This window comes from Stegostoma tigrinum, chromosome X, assembly GCF_030684315.1.
Source record: "Stegostoma tigrinum isolate sSteTig4 chromosome X, sSteTig4.hap1, whole genome shotgun sequence".
Classification (NCBI taxonomy): Eukaryota; Metazoa; Chordata; class Chondrichthyes; order Orectolobiformes; family Stegostomatidae; genus Stegostoma; species Stegostoma tigrinum.
The window spans coordinates 6756603-6776125 of record NC_081404.1 but is presented as its reverse complement, the minus strand read 5'-3'; the positions used below and the strand labels follow the sequence as shown (position 1 = coordinate 6776125).

At 41.0% G+C, this 19523-nt stretch overlaps 1 protein-coding gene across 13 annotated transcripts in view; it reads right to left on the bottom strand.

Annotated features, from left to right (window-relative positions):
- The window catches only part of LOC125448288 (R3H domain-containing protein 2), a 265250-nt gene that overhangs the window by 4119 nt on the left and 241608 nt on the right, over positions 1 to 19523 (bottom strand). For 11 of the 13 annotated variants that reach the window (XM_059643331.1, XM_048523499.1, XM_048523500.1 and 8 more), the window contains 4 exons: positions 17801 to 17970; positions 13322 to 13457; positions 12799 to 12899; positions 10575 to 10659 (listed from right to left, as the gene is read on the bottom strand). In XM_059643331.1, coding sequence (XP_059499314.1) covers positions 10575 to 10659; positions 12799 to 12899; positions 13322 to 13457; positions 17801 to 17970 — 492 coding nt within the window. Of the gene's footprint in view, positions 1 to 6862; positions 6892 to 10574; positions 10660 to 12798; positions 12900 to 13321; positions 13458 to 17800; positions 17971 to 19523 lie in introns of those variants that run through there. The other 2 variants (XM_059643332.1, XM_048523494.2) reach the window with 2 other exon arrangements.

The window sequence follows — 19523 nt, the reverse complement described above, 5'->3', positions numbered from 1 at the left end:
TGAACAATTCACTTAGTTAACCACTCTGACAAAACCAATTTGCCTGATGTCTTTCTACCATAGGAAATACAACTGTTCAACCTTCTTAAGTTGCACTGTACAAAAGGCAGAGTAAATTGGTGCTTTATGAATACAGTGAAAATGGTAATAAAACATGGAAATACCTCTAGCTGGATCATGAATAATGTCTCAAGGACTGTCAAAGCAGAATCCAAAATCAAATAGGTATTGCCTACAACAAGAGCTCTAGCTCAGAGTGTGTGGACCAAAACTGAAGTCTTTCATAGAGAGAGCATGAATGCACATCACCTCAGAAGATACAGAGTAGATGCTGTTGGCTATGAACTAGTGAATGCTTCTAGTGTCACAATTTCCAAATAGGTTTAAAAAAAAAGTAAGGTATGGGAGCTGATAACAAGATCAACATTCACTGTCCATCCCTAGTTACCCCTTAAGAAGGTGATGGTGAGCTGCTGTCTTCAACAGCTGCAATCCATGTGCTGTGGGTGGACCCACAATGCCATTAGGGAGGCAATTCCAGGATCTTGACCCAGTAATATACTTCCAAGTCAGGATGGTAAGGAGGTCTGGGGGGGATCTTGCAAGGGGTGATGTACCCATGTATCTGCTGCCCTTGTCCTTCTAGATGGTAGCAGCCACAGGTTTAGAAGGTGCTGTCTAAGAATCTTTGGTGAATTGCTGCAGGGCACCTTGTGGATGGTACACACTGCTGTGTCTGAGTGTCGGTCATGGAGGGAGTGGATGTTTAGTGGTGGATGGGGTGCATGAATAGGATATTCCTAAACAATCGCAAACATGGTCAGAACAAAAAAAAAACTGCAATATGGCTTCAACACAGGTCTAAAATTAACTGGGAAATTCTGAAGGTACTCCAAAATGTATGGGTCATCACAGAAACTGAATAATTTTGTAGAACATCACTGCAGAGATATTTGCCACTGTGTATTACAAACTTCAGTAAATAGCCTGGAGGAACTAGGAATTCATTCCTACCCTGCATATAGTCCACCAGACCACTCACTGAAGATCCACAGATGCTAACTCCTGCAGAGATACAGATAATACGGCAAACATGAAATCAACTGAAACAATAACGTAAGCCTTAGAAATTTTCATCAAGTGGAAGGAGCAGATTACAAAACCTATGAAGCTATTCTCTTCTGTTATAAAAACAGGAAACGCTGGAGAAAGTCAGCAGATCTGGCAGCAGCAGTGGAGAAGAAACAGAATTAACATTTTGCGTCCAAAATGACTCTGCTTCAGAAACTCTTTCGGGCCGTCCTTTGTTTTGGATTGTGTGGAAAACATGGAATGAAGACTGTAGAGTTGGCCTTGGATGTTATAACACTTCACTGTATAGAGCTATTTTATCTCGGCACAACATTTGCCACAATGAGGCAGGGACAGCAATTTTGGCTCAGCTGTTGGCAGTGTCATGCAGAAATGAATTGAAATCTCTTGTACAACCATTTTGTATTGAACACATTTACACAAATACAAATTTATGCAAGTCATTTCTGGGAACAAAGCCAAAAAAAGCTCATTCAATCTGGGACATTTGCAGAAATAACAATAAGAACAGTTGAGTGCCAATTAGGTATTATGAGACAATTCAGTTGCTTCAGGAACACAATAGAGTTTTCAGCATGAAGTTCCCCATATCTTGAATAAGCAGCACAGTTGTGCAACAAGCCAACACAGGCTGCATACAATTTAAATCAATGCATTTTCACCATAATGTTCATGTTCATTTCTCTTAATTCGGCTTCCAATGTTTCCTTTTACAATTTACGATGCGTTGTTGCTGAATTTTTTTTTTATTCTTTCATAGGATATGAACATTGCTGCCTACACCAGAATTTGTTACCATCCTTCAATTTCTTTTCCTTTATTCATTCACGGGATGAGGGCGTCACTGACCAGGCAGCATTTATTGCCCATCCCTAATTGCCCAGAGGACAGTTAAGAGCCAACCACATTGCTGTGGGTCTGGAGTCACAAGTAGGCCACACCAGGTAAGGATGGCAATTTCCTTCCCTAAATGGCATTAGTGAACCAGATGCGATTTTCCAACAATCGATTCACAGTCATCATTAGATTCTTAGTTCCAGATATTTTATTGAATTCAAATTCCACCATCTGCCATGGCAGGATTCGAACCCGGGTCCCCAGAACATCATCTGGGTCTCTGTATTAATAGTCCAGTGATAATACCACTAGGCCATCGCCTCCCCTTAATGCCCTATACTCCTTGGGGTGTAGGGACACCCACCGTGCTGCTAGTGAGGGGTTTCCAAGATTTGAACCCAGTGACACTGAAGGAATGGTGATATATTGCTAAGTGTTATGAGCAGATGAGATTGTTGACTTGCTCTCCAAGCTGGCTGGTTATCACTGGAGTGATGAGTAAATATGTCCCTCTGAGACAGGCAAGAAGGGGTAAGATTAAGGAACCTTGGATGACAAGAGCGGTGGAGCTTCTAGTGAAAAGGAAGAAGGTAGCTTACATAAGGTGGAGAAAGCTAGGGTCAAGTTCAGCTAGAGAGGATTACATGCAGGCAAGGAAGGAGCTCAAAAATGGTCTGAGGAGAGCCAGGAGGGGGCACGAGAAAGGCTTGGCAGAAGGAATCCGGGAAAACACAAAGGCATTTTACACTTACGTGAGGAATAAGAGAATGGTCAAAGAAAGAGTAGGGCCGATCAGGGATAGCATAGGGAACTTGTGTGTGGAGCCTGAGGAGGTAGGGGAAGCCCTAAATGAGTTTTTTGCTTCTGTCTTTACGAAAGAAACCAACTTTGTAGTGAATGAAACCTTTGAAGAGCAGGTGTGCATGCTGGAATGGATAGAGATAGACGAAGCTGATGTGCTGAAAATTTTGTCAAACATTAAGATTGACAAGTCGCCAGGCCCGGATCAGATTTGTCCTCGGCTGCTTTGGGAAGCGAGAAATGCAATTGCTTCGCCACTTGCGAAGATCTTTGCATCCTCGCTCTCCACTGGAGTCGTACCTGAGGACTGGAGAGAGGCAAATGTAATTCCTCTCTTCAAGAAAGGAAATAGGGAAATCCCCGGCAATTATAGACCGGTAAGTCTCACGTCTGTCGTCTGCAAGGTGTTAGAAAGGATTCTGAGGGATAAGATTTATGACCATATGGAAGAGCATGGCTTGATCAAATACAGTCAACACGGCTTTGTGAGGGGTAGGTCATGCCTTACAAACCTTATCGAGTTTTTTGAGGATGTGACTAGAAAAGTTGATGAGGGTCGAGCTGTGGATGTGGTGTATATGGACTTCAGTAAGGCATTTGATAAGGTTCCCCATGGTAGGCTCATTCAGAAGGTCAGGAGGAATGGGATACAGGGGAACTTAGCTGCTTGGATACAGAATTGGCTGGCCAACAGAAGACAGCGAGTGGTAGTAGAAGGAAAATATTCTGCCTGGAAGTCAGTGGTGAGTGGAGTTCCACAGGGCTCTGTCCTTGGGCCTCTACTGTTTGTAATTTTTATTAATGACTTGGACGAGGGAATTGAAGGATGGGTCAGCAAGTTTGCAGACGACACAAAGGTCGGAGGTGTCGTTGACAGTGTAGAGGGCTGTTGTAGGCTGCAGCGGGACATTGACAGGATGCAGAGATGGGCTGAGAGGTGGCAGATGGAGTTCAACCTGGATAAATGCGAGGTGATGCATTTTGGAAGGTCGAATTTGAAAGCTGAGTACAGGATTAAGGATAGGATTCTTGGCAGCGTGGAGGAACAGAGGGATCTTGGTGTGCAGATACATAGATCCCTTAAAATGGCCACCCAAGTGGACAGGGTTGTTAAGAAAGCATATGGTGTTTTGGCTTTCATTAACAGGGGGATTGAGTTTAAGAGTCGTGAGATCTCGTTGCAGCTCTATAAAACTTTGGTTAGACCGCACTTGGAATACTGCGGCCAGTTCTGGGCGCCCTATTATAGGAAAGATGTGGATGCTTTGGAGAGGGTTCAGAGGAGGTTTACCAGGATGCTGCCTGGACTGGAGGGCTTATCTTATGAAGAGAGGTTGACTGAGCTCGGTCTCTTTTCATTGGAGAAAAGGAGGAGGAGAGGGGACCTAATTGAGGTATACAAGATAATGAGAGGCATAGATAGAGTTGATAGCCAGAGACTATTTCCCAGGGCAGAAATGGCTAGCATGAGGGGTCATAGTTTTAAGCTGGTTGGTGGAAAGTATAGAGGGGATGTCAGAGGCAGGTTCTTTACGCAGAGAGTTGTGAGAGCATGGAATGCGTTGCCAGCAGCAGTTGTGGAAGCAAGGTCATTGGGGTCATTTAAGAGACTGCTGGACATGTATATGGTCACAGAAATTTGAGGGTGCATACATGAGGATCAATGGTCGGCACAACATTGTGGGCTGAAGGGCCTGTTCTGTGCTGTACTGTTCTATGTTCTATGTTCTATTCAGACATTTTGTCACCAGGCTAGGTAACATCATCAGTGAAACCTCTGAAGAAGTGATGTTATTCTACTCCGCTTGGAATTGATACTGTCCCGTCCATTATGGTGAGTAATGTCATTTCTGGTTTTGGCCTGTCTGGGATCTTCAACGGAGGCTTCACCGATGATGTCACCTATCATGGTGACAAAATGTCTGAATGAGAACCAGACAGCTCAGTGAGCAAAGTCAACAACCTCATCCACAACCCGAGCTACAGATCTTTACCAAACCTTTAAACATTATGAGCAGATTCCAAGTTAGGTTGGCTAGATTATTATCATTCCAGACAGACACTCCAAATTGTTAAGTACCAGCTGAGGAAGCATGAACTGACTCCCTTTCTTTATTCATCTGCCCCCTAGATTGGTTACAACAAGGCCAATTTAAAAAGGATCCCTCCTTTAAGGATATGTCCCAGACCATGTTTTAAAAGGAGTCAATTTAACCAGGCTTCAGTGAGTTAAAAAAAAAGCGAGATTAGTTGCTAAAGTGAAAACCAATAATAATGCAACACAAATACAAACTGATTAGGAATAAAAAGTGAACTTTAAAAAAACAGTTGAAAGATAAACAGAGATAGTAGGAACTGCAGATGCTGGAGAATCTGAGATAACAAGGTGTAGAGCTGGGTGAACACAGCAGGCCAAGCAGCATCAGAGGAGCAGGAAAGCTGACGTTTTGGGCCTAGACCCTTCTTCAGAAGGGTCTTCAGAAGATTTTCTGAAGAAGCGTTTAGGCCCGAAACATCAGCCTTCCTGCTACTCTGATGCTGCTTGGCCTGCTGTGTTCACCCAGCTCTACACCTTGTTATCTTGAAAGATAAACAGATCAGTCTGTCTGGGTGGTACATGAAGAGTAGACAGTGGAATGTGAATCATTTCACAGTCGATTCTAGGATTATTGGCTTTAAAGTTACTTGAAATCCTTTTGTCCTGTCTTCTATGATATTGGTTGCTGGCCGTACTCAAAGTGAGAGAATTCTTCTGTTGTCCTGTTTCCTTTCCTAAGGCTTGCATGCAAGCTGGCTTTTCGCACTTTCAGCATGAGAGCCATTCTACCTGCAATGCAGGGGCGCCTAGTGGGATGGCTCTTCAGCTGTGACCATCACAGCACACTAGCACTTGAACCCAGGCTAGTACACATGAACCTCAATTTACCAGCACAGTTCTTCCATGGCCACGCACACAGACCAATGCTGTAGTCAGTTTTTAATCCTTTTTTTGGATATTCCTGGAGGATAAAACACAAAAAGAAATGCCCACGAGAGGTGGCTTTCTGCTGACAGGGGAGACAGTCAGATCCTTTATTATTTTTTCCTGGTATGTCTCTCTCTCTCTGTTTGATGCTTCCCTGGCACTCTATGATGCTAAATTTCAAGGGACCCACACAGGACCTTGTCAGACAGCACTGACTTTGCATCCACAGCCTTTTTTCATCCGTAGCACTCCTTTTTGGGGAAAAAAAAAGTCATTTGGAGTTAAAAGTTAAAGTCTGTCTGTAGTCTTCGGGTTCTGAATTGTCATCATGACACAATTCAGGAAGGTGTTAGACTTGGTGGGGAACTTGCAGGTGATGGTGCTCCCATTAATCTGCTGCCCTTGTTCTTCTAGCTGGCGATGGTACAAACTGCTGCTTCTGTGCATGGGAGGTGGAGGGAATGAATGTTGGTGGCAGTGAATGGATGCTAATTGACTGGCTCCTTTGTCAAGCCTCTTGAGTGTTGTTGGGGCTGCCCCCATCCAGGCAGTGCCATTGCTGAGTGGGTGCTGCTTGATAGCACTGTAGATGACACTTGCCATCATTTTAGTGATGATTGAGAGTAGACGTACGGGGTGGTAGCTGGCAGGGTTGTATCTGTTCTGCTTTTTGTGTACAGGACATTCCTGCACAAGTTTTCGCATTGTCAAGTAAATGCCAGTGTTGTAACTGAAATGGAACAGCTGGGGGAGAGGCAACTTTGGAACACAAGTTTTCAGTACTGTTGCTAGACTGCTTTCAGGACCCATAGCCTTTGCGGTATCCAGTGCCTCTAACTTTTCTTCATATCATGTCAAGTGAATTGAATTAGCTGAAGAACGACATCTGCAATGCTGGTCCGGAGATGTATCTTACATAACCTTCCCCTGCAGCCACCCCATCCAGCGTTCCTTCACCATTACCAACAATGTTTAAAAGCAATAAAACAGAAACATTCAAAAGAAAATATATTTGTTGTAACGGTCCAATGATTTTTTACACAGATTCATCCAGGAGATTAATCTTTAATTCCTGCAGATGTCAAGGCAATCTTGGGCATTTGGAAATCGTGGTTGGAATACGTTGAAACTAGGCTGCATGACGTAGGGTTTTAACCCTCTTCCTCAGGGATAAAGCAGTTGTTAGTAACAGATACCTACAGAGAACAGGTAAAGGTTTCAGGTTAATGGAATTATTTCACTGGCTCAGACTGGTACTGGAGGATGCATATACTGAATCTTGTGATTCTGTGTAAAGTGAAGCAGCCGGATATCAAGAGTCCTTCCATACATTTTCAGGTAAGAAATCTGCCTTTTTCTTGTTCTGCAAGTCTGCAAAATGGACTCAAGGTTGATATAGCCCGACAGATTTGTTGCAGGAGGAAGGGGCCCTCCACACTTCCTGCAGTCTGTATTCTTGTCTTTACTTGGACCAAAAGATACCACGGAAGACAATATCTAGGTGGTTGTTGTCAGGCTTTATTCAACTAATTTAAGAATGAAATATGGCCAGTTTTGGGCAGTCAGGAATTCAGAACTTTGAATGATATCTCTATTCCTAATAAACATATCTCATCTCCTCACTCAGTTGTTGATTGCCATTGAGGTTGTTTGGCTCGCCGAGCTGGCTTGTTGTTCCGCAGACATTTCGTTACCGTGCTTGGTAACATCCTCAATGCAGCCTCTAATGAAGTGTCGGTGTGTTTTCCCACCTGGTTTTTAAACTGAGGTCCATTGTGATGGATTGCCTCACTTCCAGGTTTCCTCCATAGTGGAATGTATATGGGGTTGAGTTCAATGTGTTTACTAATAGCCTGCTTCGTGGAGTGCCATGCTGCCAGGAATTCTCGTGCTTGTCTCTGCCTAGCCTGTCCCAGGATCTTGGTGTTGTCCCAGTCGAAGTGGTGGTTCTCCTTGTCCATGTAGATTGAGATGAGTGAGTATTGGTCGTGTCTTTTTGTAGCCAGTTGGCGTTCATGTAGTCTTGTTGTTAGTTTCTTTCCTGTTTGTCCGATGTAGTGTTTCTCGCAGTCTCTGCAGGGGACATTATAGATAACATTGGTCCTGTTCATGGCGGGGAGTGGATCTTTAGTTCAGGTGAGCACTTGTCGTAGGGTTGATGTGGGTTTGTGTGCCACTCTGATGCCCAGTGACCAGAGAAGTCTTGTGGTGAGTTCTGACATGTTCCTGATGTAGGGTAGTGTGATGAGTGTGTCGGGGCGTGTAGAATCTTTCTGATGCTGTTCCTGTAGGCATCTCCTGACCCAGTTCTTTGGATATCCATTATCCTTGAACACTTGGAAGAGGTATTCCTCCCCCTCTTGGCGTAGTTCCATGTTGCTGCAGTGTGTTGTTGCCCTTTTAGTGTTCGCGCTGCAGCAACATGGAACTACGCCAAGAGGGGAGTGTTTTTTCTTGTGTTCAAATCCAAGTGTTCAAGGATAATGGATATCCAAAGAACTGGGTCAGGAGATGCCTACAGGAACAGCATCAGAAAGATTCTAGATGCCCCAACACACTCATCACACTACCCTACATCAGGAACATGTCAGAACTCGCCACAAGACTTCTCTGTCACTGGGCATCAGAGTGGCACACAAACCCACATCAACCCTACGACAAGTGCTCACCCGAACTAAAGATCCACTCCCCGCCATGAACAGGACCAATGTTATCTATAATGTCCCCTGCAGAGACTGCGAGAAACACTACATCGGACAAACAGGAAAGAAACTAACAAAAAGACTACATGAACACCAAATGGCAACAAAAAGACACGACTAATACTCACTCATCTCAATCTACATGGACAAGGAGAACCACCACTTCGACTGGGACAACACCAAGATCCTGGGACAGGCTAGGCAGAGACAAGCACGAGAATTCCTGGCAGCATGGCACTCCACGAAGCAGGCTATTAGTAAACACATTGAACTCAACCCCATATACATTCCACTATGGAGGAAACCTGGAAGTGAGGCAATCCATTGCAATGGACCCCACAGTTTAAAAGCCAGACTGGCAAACACACCGATGCTTCATCAGAGGCTGCACTGAGGATGTTACCAAGCACGGTAACAAAACATCTGCGGAACAACAAACCAGTTCGGTGAGCCAAACAACCTCAACACCCACAACCCGAGCTATAGATCTACTCTAAAACCTTGTTGATTGCCATGTAGCAGAAGGGTGGAGGATGAACTAAAATGACTAATAACTTTATCTTTTCATGCAAGAAAAATTCCATATGCAGGTTATTTCACTGCTGTGCTGCCAAGTTGAAGTGGGTTTTTTCAGATCACGAATTATAACTAATACAAATACTGTTCCCTCGGGAAAAAAAAGCTACTGTATTTTCTAATCTGATATTCCAATTAGGTAATAAGCTGATTCAAGAAATTAGACTTGTCAATGTTTAATTTAAATTTCCAGTGTGAAGAGTTCCACAAACAGCAAACACGCCATTGGTATATTTTGACTGCATACTGGACAAATTTCATTCTATCGCAAACAAATATGCAGATTATAATTTTGCATCGAGATTGTCACAGAACACAGGCACAGAACACCCCAAATATACGAAAATTTCATTCTACTCATCTGGTGACAGAATTTAGGTCTGAAAACATTTCCTACCAAGCAAGTAACCCAAGCTATGCAAGTCTTTGACAGGTAAAAGCACAGAAGACTAAGAAACCTCCTCAGTCAAATCATACATCAAAGCGTGCAGTTGGAGAGGACTGTGAAATTTATAGGGTGTTTGCCACAGCAAAGTAAAAAGTATTGGGTACCAGTACCAGAAATGGTCCCAAGGTGGGTTGCAGAAAGCATAGTACCTTCTGGAAAAAAAGGGATCAACTTGACTCAGGTAACCGGTTCATTAGCTATCATTAATGAGGACTGTAATAGAAACCAGCCTAACCTTTAGTACACAGAAGTATCTGTAGAAGAAAGAATGAGGATCAACTTAGATGCAATTGATTTGCCATGAGAAAGCTTTTATAACATCTTCAAAAAAGTCAAAACAAATAGCAAATGGAAATAGATTTGGATTTTCAGCAAAACTTTGACAATGTCCAGGCTACATTTGCTTTATTAAACCATTACTTTAAATAGGTTACTGCTGGTGTTAAAATAATCCTTATTCAAAAATCTAAGCTTGAGGTGGTCCAGGAAAGGTATAGTGTCATACTGACGTTGGAGTACAAGTGCTGACACTTCTGTTACTCACTTGTGTAAATAAATGACCTTGTTGCAGAAATTAAAGGTAAGCTTGTTAAATTTGAGACAACATTGAAAAAGGGAGAGTAGTAGGGCAAGTGGATGCAATTGATTGCAGAATGAATTAGGTTGATTATGTAAGTGGGTGAACAAGTATTAAAATTAAACTTAATCGTGAAAAGGTTAAGAATGAACAATATGTCTATTAACAGAATGAACAGTACAGGCAGACAATGAGGAATGAACCTAAGACAGAGGAGATTAGTGGAGTCAACAACTTCAATGTTGAGATATGTGGAGGAACAATTACTGTTGAGGGGGTCATAGTGACAAACAAGTTTCTAGATTTTGCTAAGTTATTTGGTAATTTAATGTCTACTTCAGCCAAAATATTTAATGCCTATTTTCAAGACATTGCTACTTTGCTGTGTCATTTACATTGTTTAATTTAAATTACTGAATAATTCAAATCTATTATCTGAATAAGGACCACAAATTATTAGTAAGCAGTGCAACGTGAATAGTGATTCAGCTTTTGATAGTCACATTTTCAGCATGGAGAACCTTCACCTGAAAATTAATCCATTTACATAATTTCTGCAACGGTTCAGATACTAACCAACATCACCTGTGCCAAGGTCGGTAGACGCTGATTTCAGGGTTGGCTTCTTTCCTCGTTTAGTATGTTTTGTACTGCATGGACCCTTTCAAATAAAATAAATCACAGAATCATACTACAGTACAGAAAGATCAGTAGTAGCTTACAAAAGGAAATAGATTAGACCATTAAAAAAAAGCAGGTGTAGGCCATTCAAAAAGATCATGACTGATCTTATTTGCGGCTTTACCTCCACTCTGCTACCTGTCCCCTTCCTGCCTTCCCAATAACCTTTAACTCCCATGCAGATCAAAAAGCTGTCTTCAACACAGCCAATGACTTCAGACTTTACTCCTCTGTGCAGAGCAAAATTCTGAAGATAAAACCCTTCTCAAAGCAGAAATTGCTCCTTATCTCTGTCTTAAGTGGGAGACCCCTTTATTCTGAAACTGGTGCCTCCTAGTTCAAGACTCCCCCATGAGATGAAACATTGACTCATTACCTTCCTTATCAAATGTCTTTCTGAATCTAGCCTGTCTCAATAAGATCACTTTCATTTCTTCTAAAGAGAATGTTGACCCAATTTACTCAGCCTCTCATTATAGGAAGCCATCTCATCTCAGCGACCAATTGAGTGAACCTTCTCCGTACCATATCCAAAGTAGGTATATTCTTCCTTAAACATGGAGACTGAAACTATGCATAGAATTGCAGGTGTGGTCTCACCCAACCCTTATATAACTGTAGCAAGACTACTTTGTCCTTAGTGTCCAGTCCCCTTGCAATAAAGGTCAACATACCATTTGTTTTCTTGTTTCTTTCTTGTGTATAATTTTCTGTATTCCTGGTATAAGTACAACTGGGCTTTCCTGAGCATCAATATGAAAAGACCTTTTACTCCACTGAGAAACACCTACATTTCTATTCTTAAAACCAAAGTGAATACCTCACAGTTCCCCACATTATATTCCATGTGCCATTTGTTCTCAGACACCTACCCTTTCTATAGATCTATGTGGCTTTATGTTCCACCTAGCTTTGTATCATTGGCAAATTTAAATACATTACACTTGGTTTTGTCATCTAAGTCATTAACACAGATTGTGAAGATTGAGACTCCAGCACTAAAAACCTGCGCACTCCACTAGTTATGGCCTGCCAACCAGTTTACATGTGGGTCAGGTAGCAATCCAGAGATTGAAGGTGCATGCTTTACTTTGAGTCCTAATTCTTCAAATTGTCTCAGCAGATCATCACTCCAGGTCCCTACCTAAATTGTTGGTACTCACATGGATTATACTAACAGGACGGTCCTGGTTGCCATAAAAAGATGGTGCTGCACGGTGTCTCAGTGGTTAGCACTGCTGCCTCACAGCACCAGGGACCCAGCTTCCAGCGACTGTATGGAGTTTACATATTCTCCCTGTGTCTGCAAGGGTTTCCTCTCGGTGCTCCAGCTTCCTCCCACATTTCAAAGATGTTTAAATTAGGTGTATTGACATGGGAAATAGTCCAGTGCAGGCCAGATGGTTTAGCCATGGGAAACGTTGGGTTAAAAGGACAGGGTAGGGATGGGTGGGATGCTCTTTGGAGGGTTGGTGTGGACTCAATGGGCTTTGGAGGGTTGGTGTGGACTCAATGGGCTAAATGGCCTGCTCCCACACCATAGGGGTTCTATGTACTTTACTCTGACACCAGGCAAGCAACACAACCGTAGGAGTTCCCAGTCATGACCGCAGTGAAAAGTATCTATCCCCTGACTATACAGTCCCCTATCAGTACCACATTCCTTTTCATTCCCTCCATCAGCCTCCAGTATGGCACGATTATCAATAAGTCCATCCACTGTGTAACTCTGGTACTCATTCACAGAAATAGCTTAGAAAATATTTAGCATCAATTAGCATACAGGAGACATGGGCAGACATCTATGGAGGATAGCTTAGTCTAGCTTATCCAATTGCATATCTTATTGAACCTCACCAAGAGGAAACTATTGAGAAACAGTAACATTTTAATCAAGGTAAAACAAACTAGCATGTAGCCCAGAGCTTTGAGCAGATTATCATGTGTGATATTCCCTATTTGCAATGTCAAGATAACATTACTGTCTGGGTGCTAAGCGGATGTCTTTCACAGAGTCTAATAGATGATACTATACCCCTCCAGTGCAAAAATCAAACCAAAACCAGCCCTAAACTACTGAAGAGGAAGTGCGTTCCTCTCATGCTTTTCCATTTCATACCTGATGAGCTGAATACTGGCATTGTCCATGGATTACTGGAGGTGGGCATACAGGAAGGTTGTATTGCAAAGGCTGGCCAAGTAAAGAATAACGAGTGTCACCTGTTAAAGAAAACAGACATTGATTTTGCAAGCATGCTCTGCAACTTAAGTTTGCAACTTGTGCCCAAAGCATAGTAAATGGGATACCATCCATTAGTGGAGAGAAACATTCAAAGCTACAGTCTTTTAAGACATCTACATAGCTTGAAGCTCGACATTCAGTTGACATTACTCACCTTCCAGTTACAGCATTGCATGTAATTAGGAGGTACCCATAACAGTATGCAGGAACTGAATAGGTAACTGTGTTAATTATAACAAGCTGCAGTAACTTTAAATGAATGCCATTACTACAACGTACACTACCACTACGAAGTGAGGTAATTAATGCATTGTGTATGTAAACATTCTGTGCATTATAAGAACTGCTATATATGAAAACGTCAAAATATTTCAAAAATGTTATTTGGAGAAGTATTCACCTTGTGCTGGACCCACAGGTCTGGAGAACTGGGCAATAAGTGGCAGTGGTGCTAGAGCAGGACAGACATTTGTCACTGGAGATGGTGTTGGCGACTGAGTTGGAGAGTTAATAGGACTGTTTAATTGGGCATTGACCTGAGGAAATAAATGTCAACTGTCAACAGCAATGACAAATAAGTAGGTTTACTTGACTTTGCTTTTCTCTAGACTGATACAATAATAAGAATACTTCAGGAACTTTACTATTGGTTAAATGTCAATATTGGCAAAGAGCAACCTGGACAGAATTCCATAGAGGTGACTCAGACTGCTTTCCACCTGCATGGGGTAGAAGGGGAGATCAATCTCTGGGTCTATCTGCATATCCTGCTCTCTCACTTTCATGTCATGTTTTTCCATTATAAACTTCAGTGCTGAAACTTACAATGGAAACTTCCTAAATAAACTCCCTGCATTGGAATTACATTCCCTAAGAGAGGTGGTACTGTGTAAGTTTTAAATCTTCCAGCTTCTCATTCCAGATAACCTTTTACACTCCCACCAACTCTGATTCTGCTCCTCAAATTTCCCTAACTTTTATTAGTTTAATTTTAATGGCAAATCATAATATATTGAAAATGAAAATAAAGTGACCAACTTTAAAATGTGACTGAATTATCACCGAGTCCCTTTACCTATGGTGCAGTGATAATGTCCTTACTTTTGAATCAGGTGACCTGAATGCAATTCTCACCTGCTCCAGAGTTGTGTCAAAACACACCTGGACATGTTGATTAAAAATATCTTCGTTTACGTAACATCATGACAGCCTCTTATAAATACTGTACCCATCTGGTTCTGTGGAGTGTATCCACAAAAGCAGCGTATAGACCTACAGTACATTGCTGCGGGCAATGGAAGTAGTCCTATTTCCTCACATCATAACATGAAATCTTCTGTTCAGTATTGGCTTTCATGTACGATTTCTACTGTACAACACTTGCAAATCAGAGTCAGAAGATTTAACTTGGCATTACAAGCACATCAGAGATGCTGAAATACTAGCAGAGATGCTAAATTTAACTGCCCACCACAAAAATGTGCAAGAATTTAATGTTTAAAAATGAATCATTGCACAAAAGATGGAATTACTGGTAAATTGCCTGTTAGCAATGTCAAGTTTACTGAATGTGGGGTGCCAACACTATGACCTGAATTGGTGACTTCATTAGTCAACATGGCACTAACCAAACTAAAAAAATAGGCTTTTATGCTGCTGTAGGAGAGAGCACAAATGAAATCTCACAGACAGTAAAGTACTTTAACTAACCAGAGATATGTTATTTCACCACTGACTCAATATTAGACACTCAATTAAGAAAAGTGTACAACAGATTCCCAGTTTTTTCTAATTCCTAATGAATCATAAGCTGTCGGCTCCTGAGAGATGCTTCACTGAATAAACAATAGAGCTAGCTCCAAAGGTGCAATATACTGCATCAATGATAACAAACTTCTCAGACTCCCAAAATGATAACTAAAATGAAATTAATGACTTCGTTTCAAGCATCAAGGGGACAGAATTTTCAAACATGCATTTCTTCAAGTTAATGCATTTATCTACAGTTATTGTCATCATGATAAAGCTTGGCTTGACTATTTCATTAACAAGGTTTGCAAAATCAATAAAGATGTTGATGTGTCAAAGATCCAACCAATGAAGATGATTTTATTTTGGTAACTATCAAAAATATTTTCAGCAGCCAACACAGTTCTCACTACTCATAAGGATTGAATAGTAGTCACTTGGAGGAGGAGTTAAACACTCAAATTCGTGCATACAGCTTCATGACATTTCAAATTAAATTTATTGCTGAAAGTGGATTTATACAGACACATGGAGGATTTGTAGCTGCCTTGCCTCTAAACCAGAAGCTGAGGGTCCCAGGACTCCAGGACTTGTTGGCTACAGAAAAAAAAAAATTGGTTTGCAGTTGAAGCAAGTTAATCAGCCTGCTTATTTTTCCCTCTATTCCTCAAAAAGGGAAAAAAAGTGTGAAAATACAAAACTGAATGAGACCCGGGCCTGCAAGTTTGCAGAAGCGTAATTTACATGGTTTAGACACATAGCTATGTATTGAATTAATTGAAAGAAACATTTCAGTCTCGTCCCATATATGCAACCCAGCTAGAGTCACATGAACTCATTGAGGGAAAAATGGTGAAAGAGATTTACCAGCAAAAAAAAACACACGGAACACAGGAGAAACAATGGGACGTTCTCCTTGCTGCATTCCTTTATGCTGAGTATTTAGGAAATCAGAAATCAATCTGAGGTGCAAGCTTGGAACTCTTTTGGATAAAACAGTTTTTAACGTTAGATCAATTGTTTGTATTAATCTCAGTTTCAAAACTCTTGTTAACCAAAGGTATCAAGGGTTCTGAAATGAAAGTGCTACACGGAGTTAGGCCGCAAATGAGCTACTGAATGGCTGACAGGTTTGAGGAGTTAAAATGCCTACTTCTTACTTAAATGTAAACCAAAATAATTCAATGTGCAGCTCAAAGAATGTCTGGCCAATGTTGCCCTTCACCCTCTCAATGTAGCATCCACTGGCTGAAGAGGTATGAGGGTGACTTCTTCCTAGATTACTGCTAATACCTCTGAGTAACTAAGTGTACAGAAATACACCATCGTTGGTTATGAAAAGTTTACCTGCCATTCCCTCCCTTCAGGTAGAGGAGAAGTACCTCAGTTACCCATTATAGCCCGGGCAACATCACAAATAAACTATTTGAAAAATCAAAGAAGCAAACTTGCCCACTTATAGCACCGTGATGCAAGAGGCCAAGCTGACAGAACTGTAAATTTTACTGGAGCTATGGTTTATAATGTAAACACCAGTTAAAAATAATAAACTTCACTGGCCCAGAATCTAATTGAAACAAAACACTATTTCACAATGGCAGTGCGTTCTTTAACGGGATAAAAGATGACAAATGTTCGGGCTGTGTAACTTCTCGTATACAGTCCGAGTAAATGTGTGGATATTGTTGCTGACAGAAAAACTTTTTGCTGCTATATGGATCTGACTGCTAAGGGGACTAATCTTGACAATCAGAAAGTGAAATACTTATTTCCTTAATTTTTAAGAATAAAAGTTATATGACTCTGTATATAGGAAGTCAACTTAAGGGTGAGAATCCAGTGAAGAAACAGGTGGACCAGGGCAAACTGACATAATTCAGTGTCCATTTTAAAGTCATATACTGTGACCTTAATTTGACATTTCAATTGTAAATATCTGCATCCCATTAACAATGGAAACATTGTACTGAAAAACTGAACGATGTGATTCTACTCTCCCAATACTGGTGGACGCAACAGATCATGTATCTTTACTGGGCATATAAGTGAATATTACAAAATTGTTACAGCACAGGGTGGGGGGGTGGGGGTGGGTGGGAGAGAAGCATTTGGCACATTATGCCTGCACCATCTCTCCAAATGCATATTTCACGTACTGCCATTCTTTTGTACTCCTGCACGTTCTCCCTTTTCAAATCACTATCTAATTCCCTTTTGAATTTCTTCATTGAACCTCTGTCCAACATACTCTCAGGTAGTGCATCCCTAAGCCCTCACTGCCTGAAATAGCTTTCCTTCATTTCACTTTTGTTTCTTTTATTCATTACTTCAATCTATGCCCTCTTATGTTTGAGTCTTTCACAAGTGGGAACATTTTCTTGTTATTTACTCTGTCTGGGTCTCATGATTTTGAACTCTTCAATTAGATCTCTTCTCAGCCTTCTCTTCTGTTGCTAAATGAAATTATTGTGACTTTCGAACATATCAGTCTGTGAAGCAGAACTCGCAGGTGGTTAATCGCACAAATAAAGTCTCTATTCTTATTACAGTAAAAGTATAACTCTTATTTATTGATTTAAAAAAGAACAAGTACAGAATCAAAATAAATGATCTGATGTGATAAAGTGTGACTTTTAAGTTGTGAGCAGAATCAATGTAATTCAGGAGACCCACAGCCAAATAATTTTTGCTTCTTTAACTTCATTATTCTAACATCAACTGAAAACTAAAATACCTTTCTATGTAACCCAGCGTTGCTAACCTGACCCTCTTTCTTCAGTCCAGTTCTCACTATCCTATTTGGAAGTGCAGCAATTTTCTCAAATCAAGTAGTGGAAAATCCAGAATAAATACTGGCCTGGCTATTTTCAGGCCATTCTCTGACAGGTAAAATATGAGCACAGACAAACTATGTCCAAAGGATATACCAGTCATTGCACACATAGAGCGCTTACTAGTGCCTGACCGATCATCTCAACTGCTGCATTGCAAAGGTTAGAATTTACTATTTCAAGCTTGTGTTGTCATTAGTGCAATCAGTACAAACACAAAGCAAATGCCTCAGATAGGTGGCAGCATGAACCATATCACACAAGTGCACCAAGTATAGAATTCAAGATAATCAGGGTACCTGCGTTGGGTTGTCAGGGTTGTAAAGTTCAGTGGGTTTCTGCCCTCGCTGCTCCACGCTATAGTATTTACATTGGTTCCACTGTGGTAACAAGGGAGGTTGAGGGGGCTGAGGGCCATTAGGCACACTCAGTTGCATGACCACAACTCCATGACTGGGAGCTGGCACACCTGAGGAAGCAGAAAAACAAAAGCTCAATCAACCTTCATGGAAAAAGTTGCACAGGAAGCTTCAATGTAATAGATCAAAACTGGATTCTACCAAATTCCATTTTGAGAACCTTAATTTAAAACATACTCACCTCTTTAAGAAGGGCTGAAGATGCTTGCTGTTGCAAAATATTACCCAAAAGAATCAGCCACAGAGTCATTCAAATATAGTGTGTCATTTTACAAGCATCGATGGCCAAGTTATATTTGCATACATTTTGGAAACCTAGCCATATCTTCAGATGTTCAAGTCAATAAAATGACCAACTAAAGTAATAGGAATAAAATTAAAAACTTCAAAATTGGACTTCCATGAATATAGATTTGCTTTAATTTTGATGGTCAATTTGAAAACTCATCTTGTGGATAATATAATTTCTTTTAAAATTGAACATTACATTAGACTGTACATGAAACCAGAGAATTGACTTAACACAGGTTAAATGCCTGCTTTCTAAGCTCAGTGAAAAGATACCACCTTTTATACAGCTGGCATATCAAGGTACATTTGGAACTGTTCAATATGATGCTTTCTTGGCCACTGAGTTCAAGTGTCTGGTTACAAAACAAAAATAACTGGTTGTAAAGATGCAGCAGGTGACCAAACGAAGTACAGTGCACAAGCAACTCAAAGCCTGTTGGAAGGCAAGATGTTAAGTCTCCTCACTGCTGGAACTAGGGGAACGCAACATTGTTTAGGTTAGTCAAAAACTCAAGAATTACTGCAGTACCACAAAACTTGTGGTGATTCGCAATTCAACCACGTAGCTCTTTCTCGCGACAAGTAACTGATTTGCGCATTAATAACAATGTGTAAGTCACACACTTATTTATTCAAAAAAGTCTGTCCCAGTATTAATTTGGTGCTGTCTTCAGGTAAAATCCAGCCAAAGTTTAAAGTGAATTTAAGATTGAAATTATCCCAAAATATATCACAAAATATTTCCCTGTTGATCTATAATGAGTAATGGAGGGCATGCATATCTGCTCATCTTTTGGGTTTCTTGATGGCGCACATCCCTCAGCAGCTAATTAAATGGTTGCAGGTGCTGATGCCAGTGATTTATGTGTCCACATGATAGTACCACAGAGACTTGCAACCTAGATGCCAGAAATACTTTGACAACACTCATCTCATTAATGTCAACAGATGACTTTAACTCTGTTACTTGCTGCCCAACATCGGCTGTTTCTCTGAACTTCAAGAGATTAGTAATCCTCAGTTTACCAGTAAGAAGGTTCCAATTACAGCATTAGTTCAGCTAAAAGGCTACCTCGATCACAACTTCTGCACTTCTTAAGGTTATATTTTATACCACATTAAGGAATGTCCACCTTTTCAACAAAAATCCAAAGGAACTCACTTCAGTGAAGGTAGAAAAAATTCGTTACTTTTCCTCTTTATTGCCAAACAAAGTTCTACTGCATACTTCAGAGCAGCATTTAGCAGAAAGGGTGAACACTGTCTAGCTTGTGAACTTCTCCACAACCTGAATGATTGTCTGTTTATGATG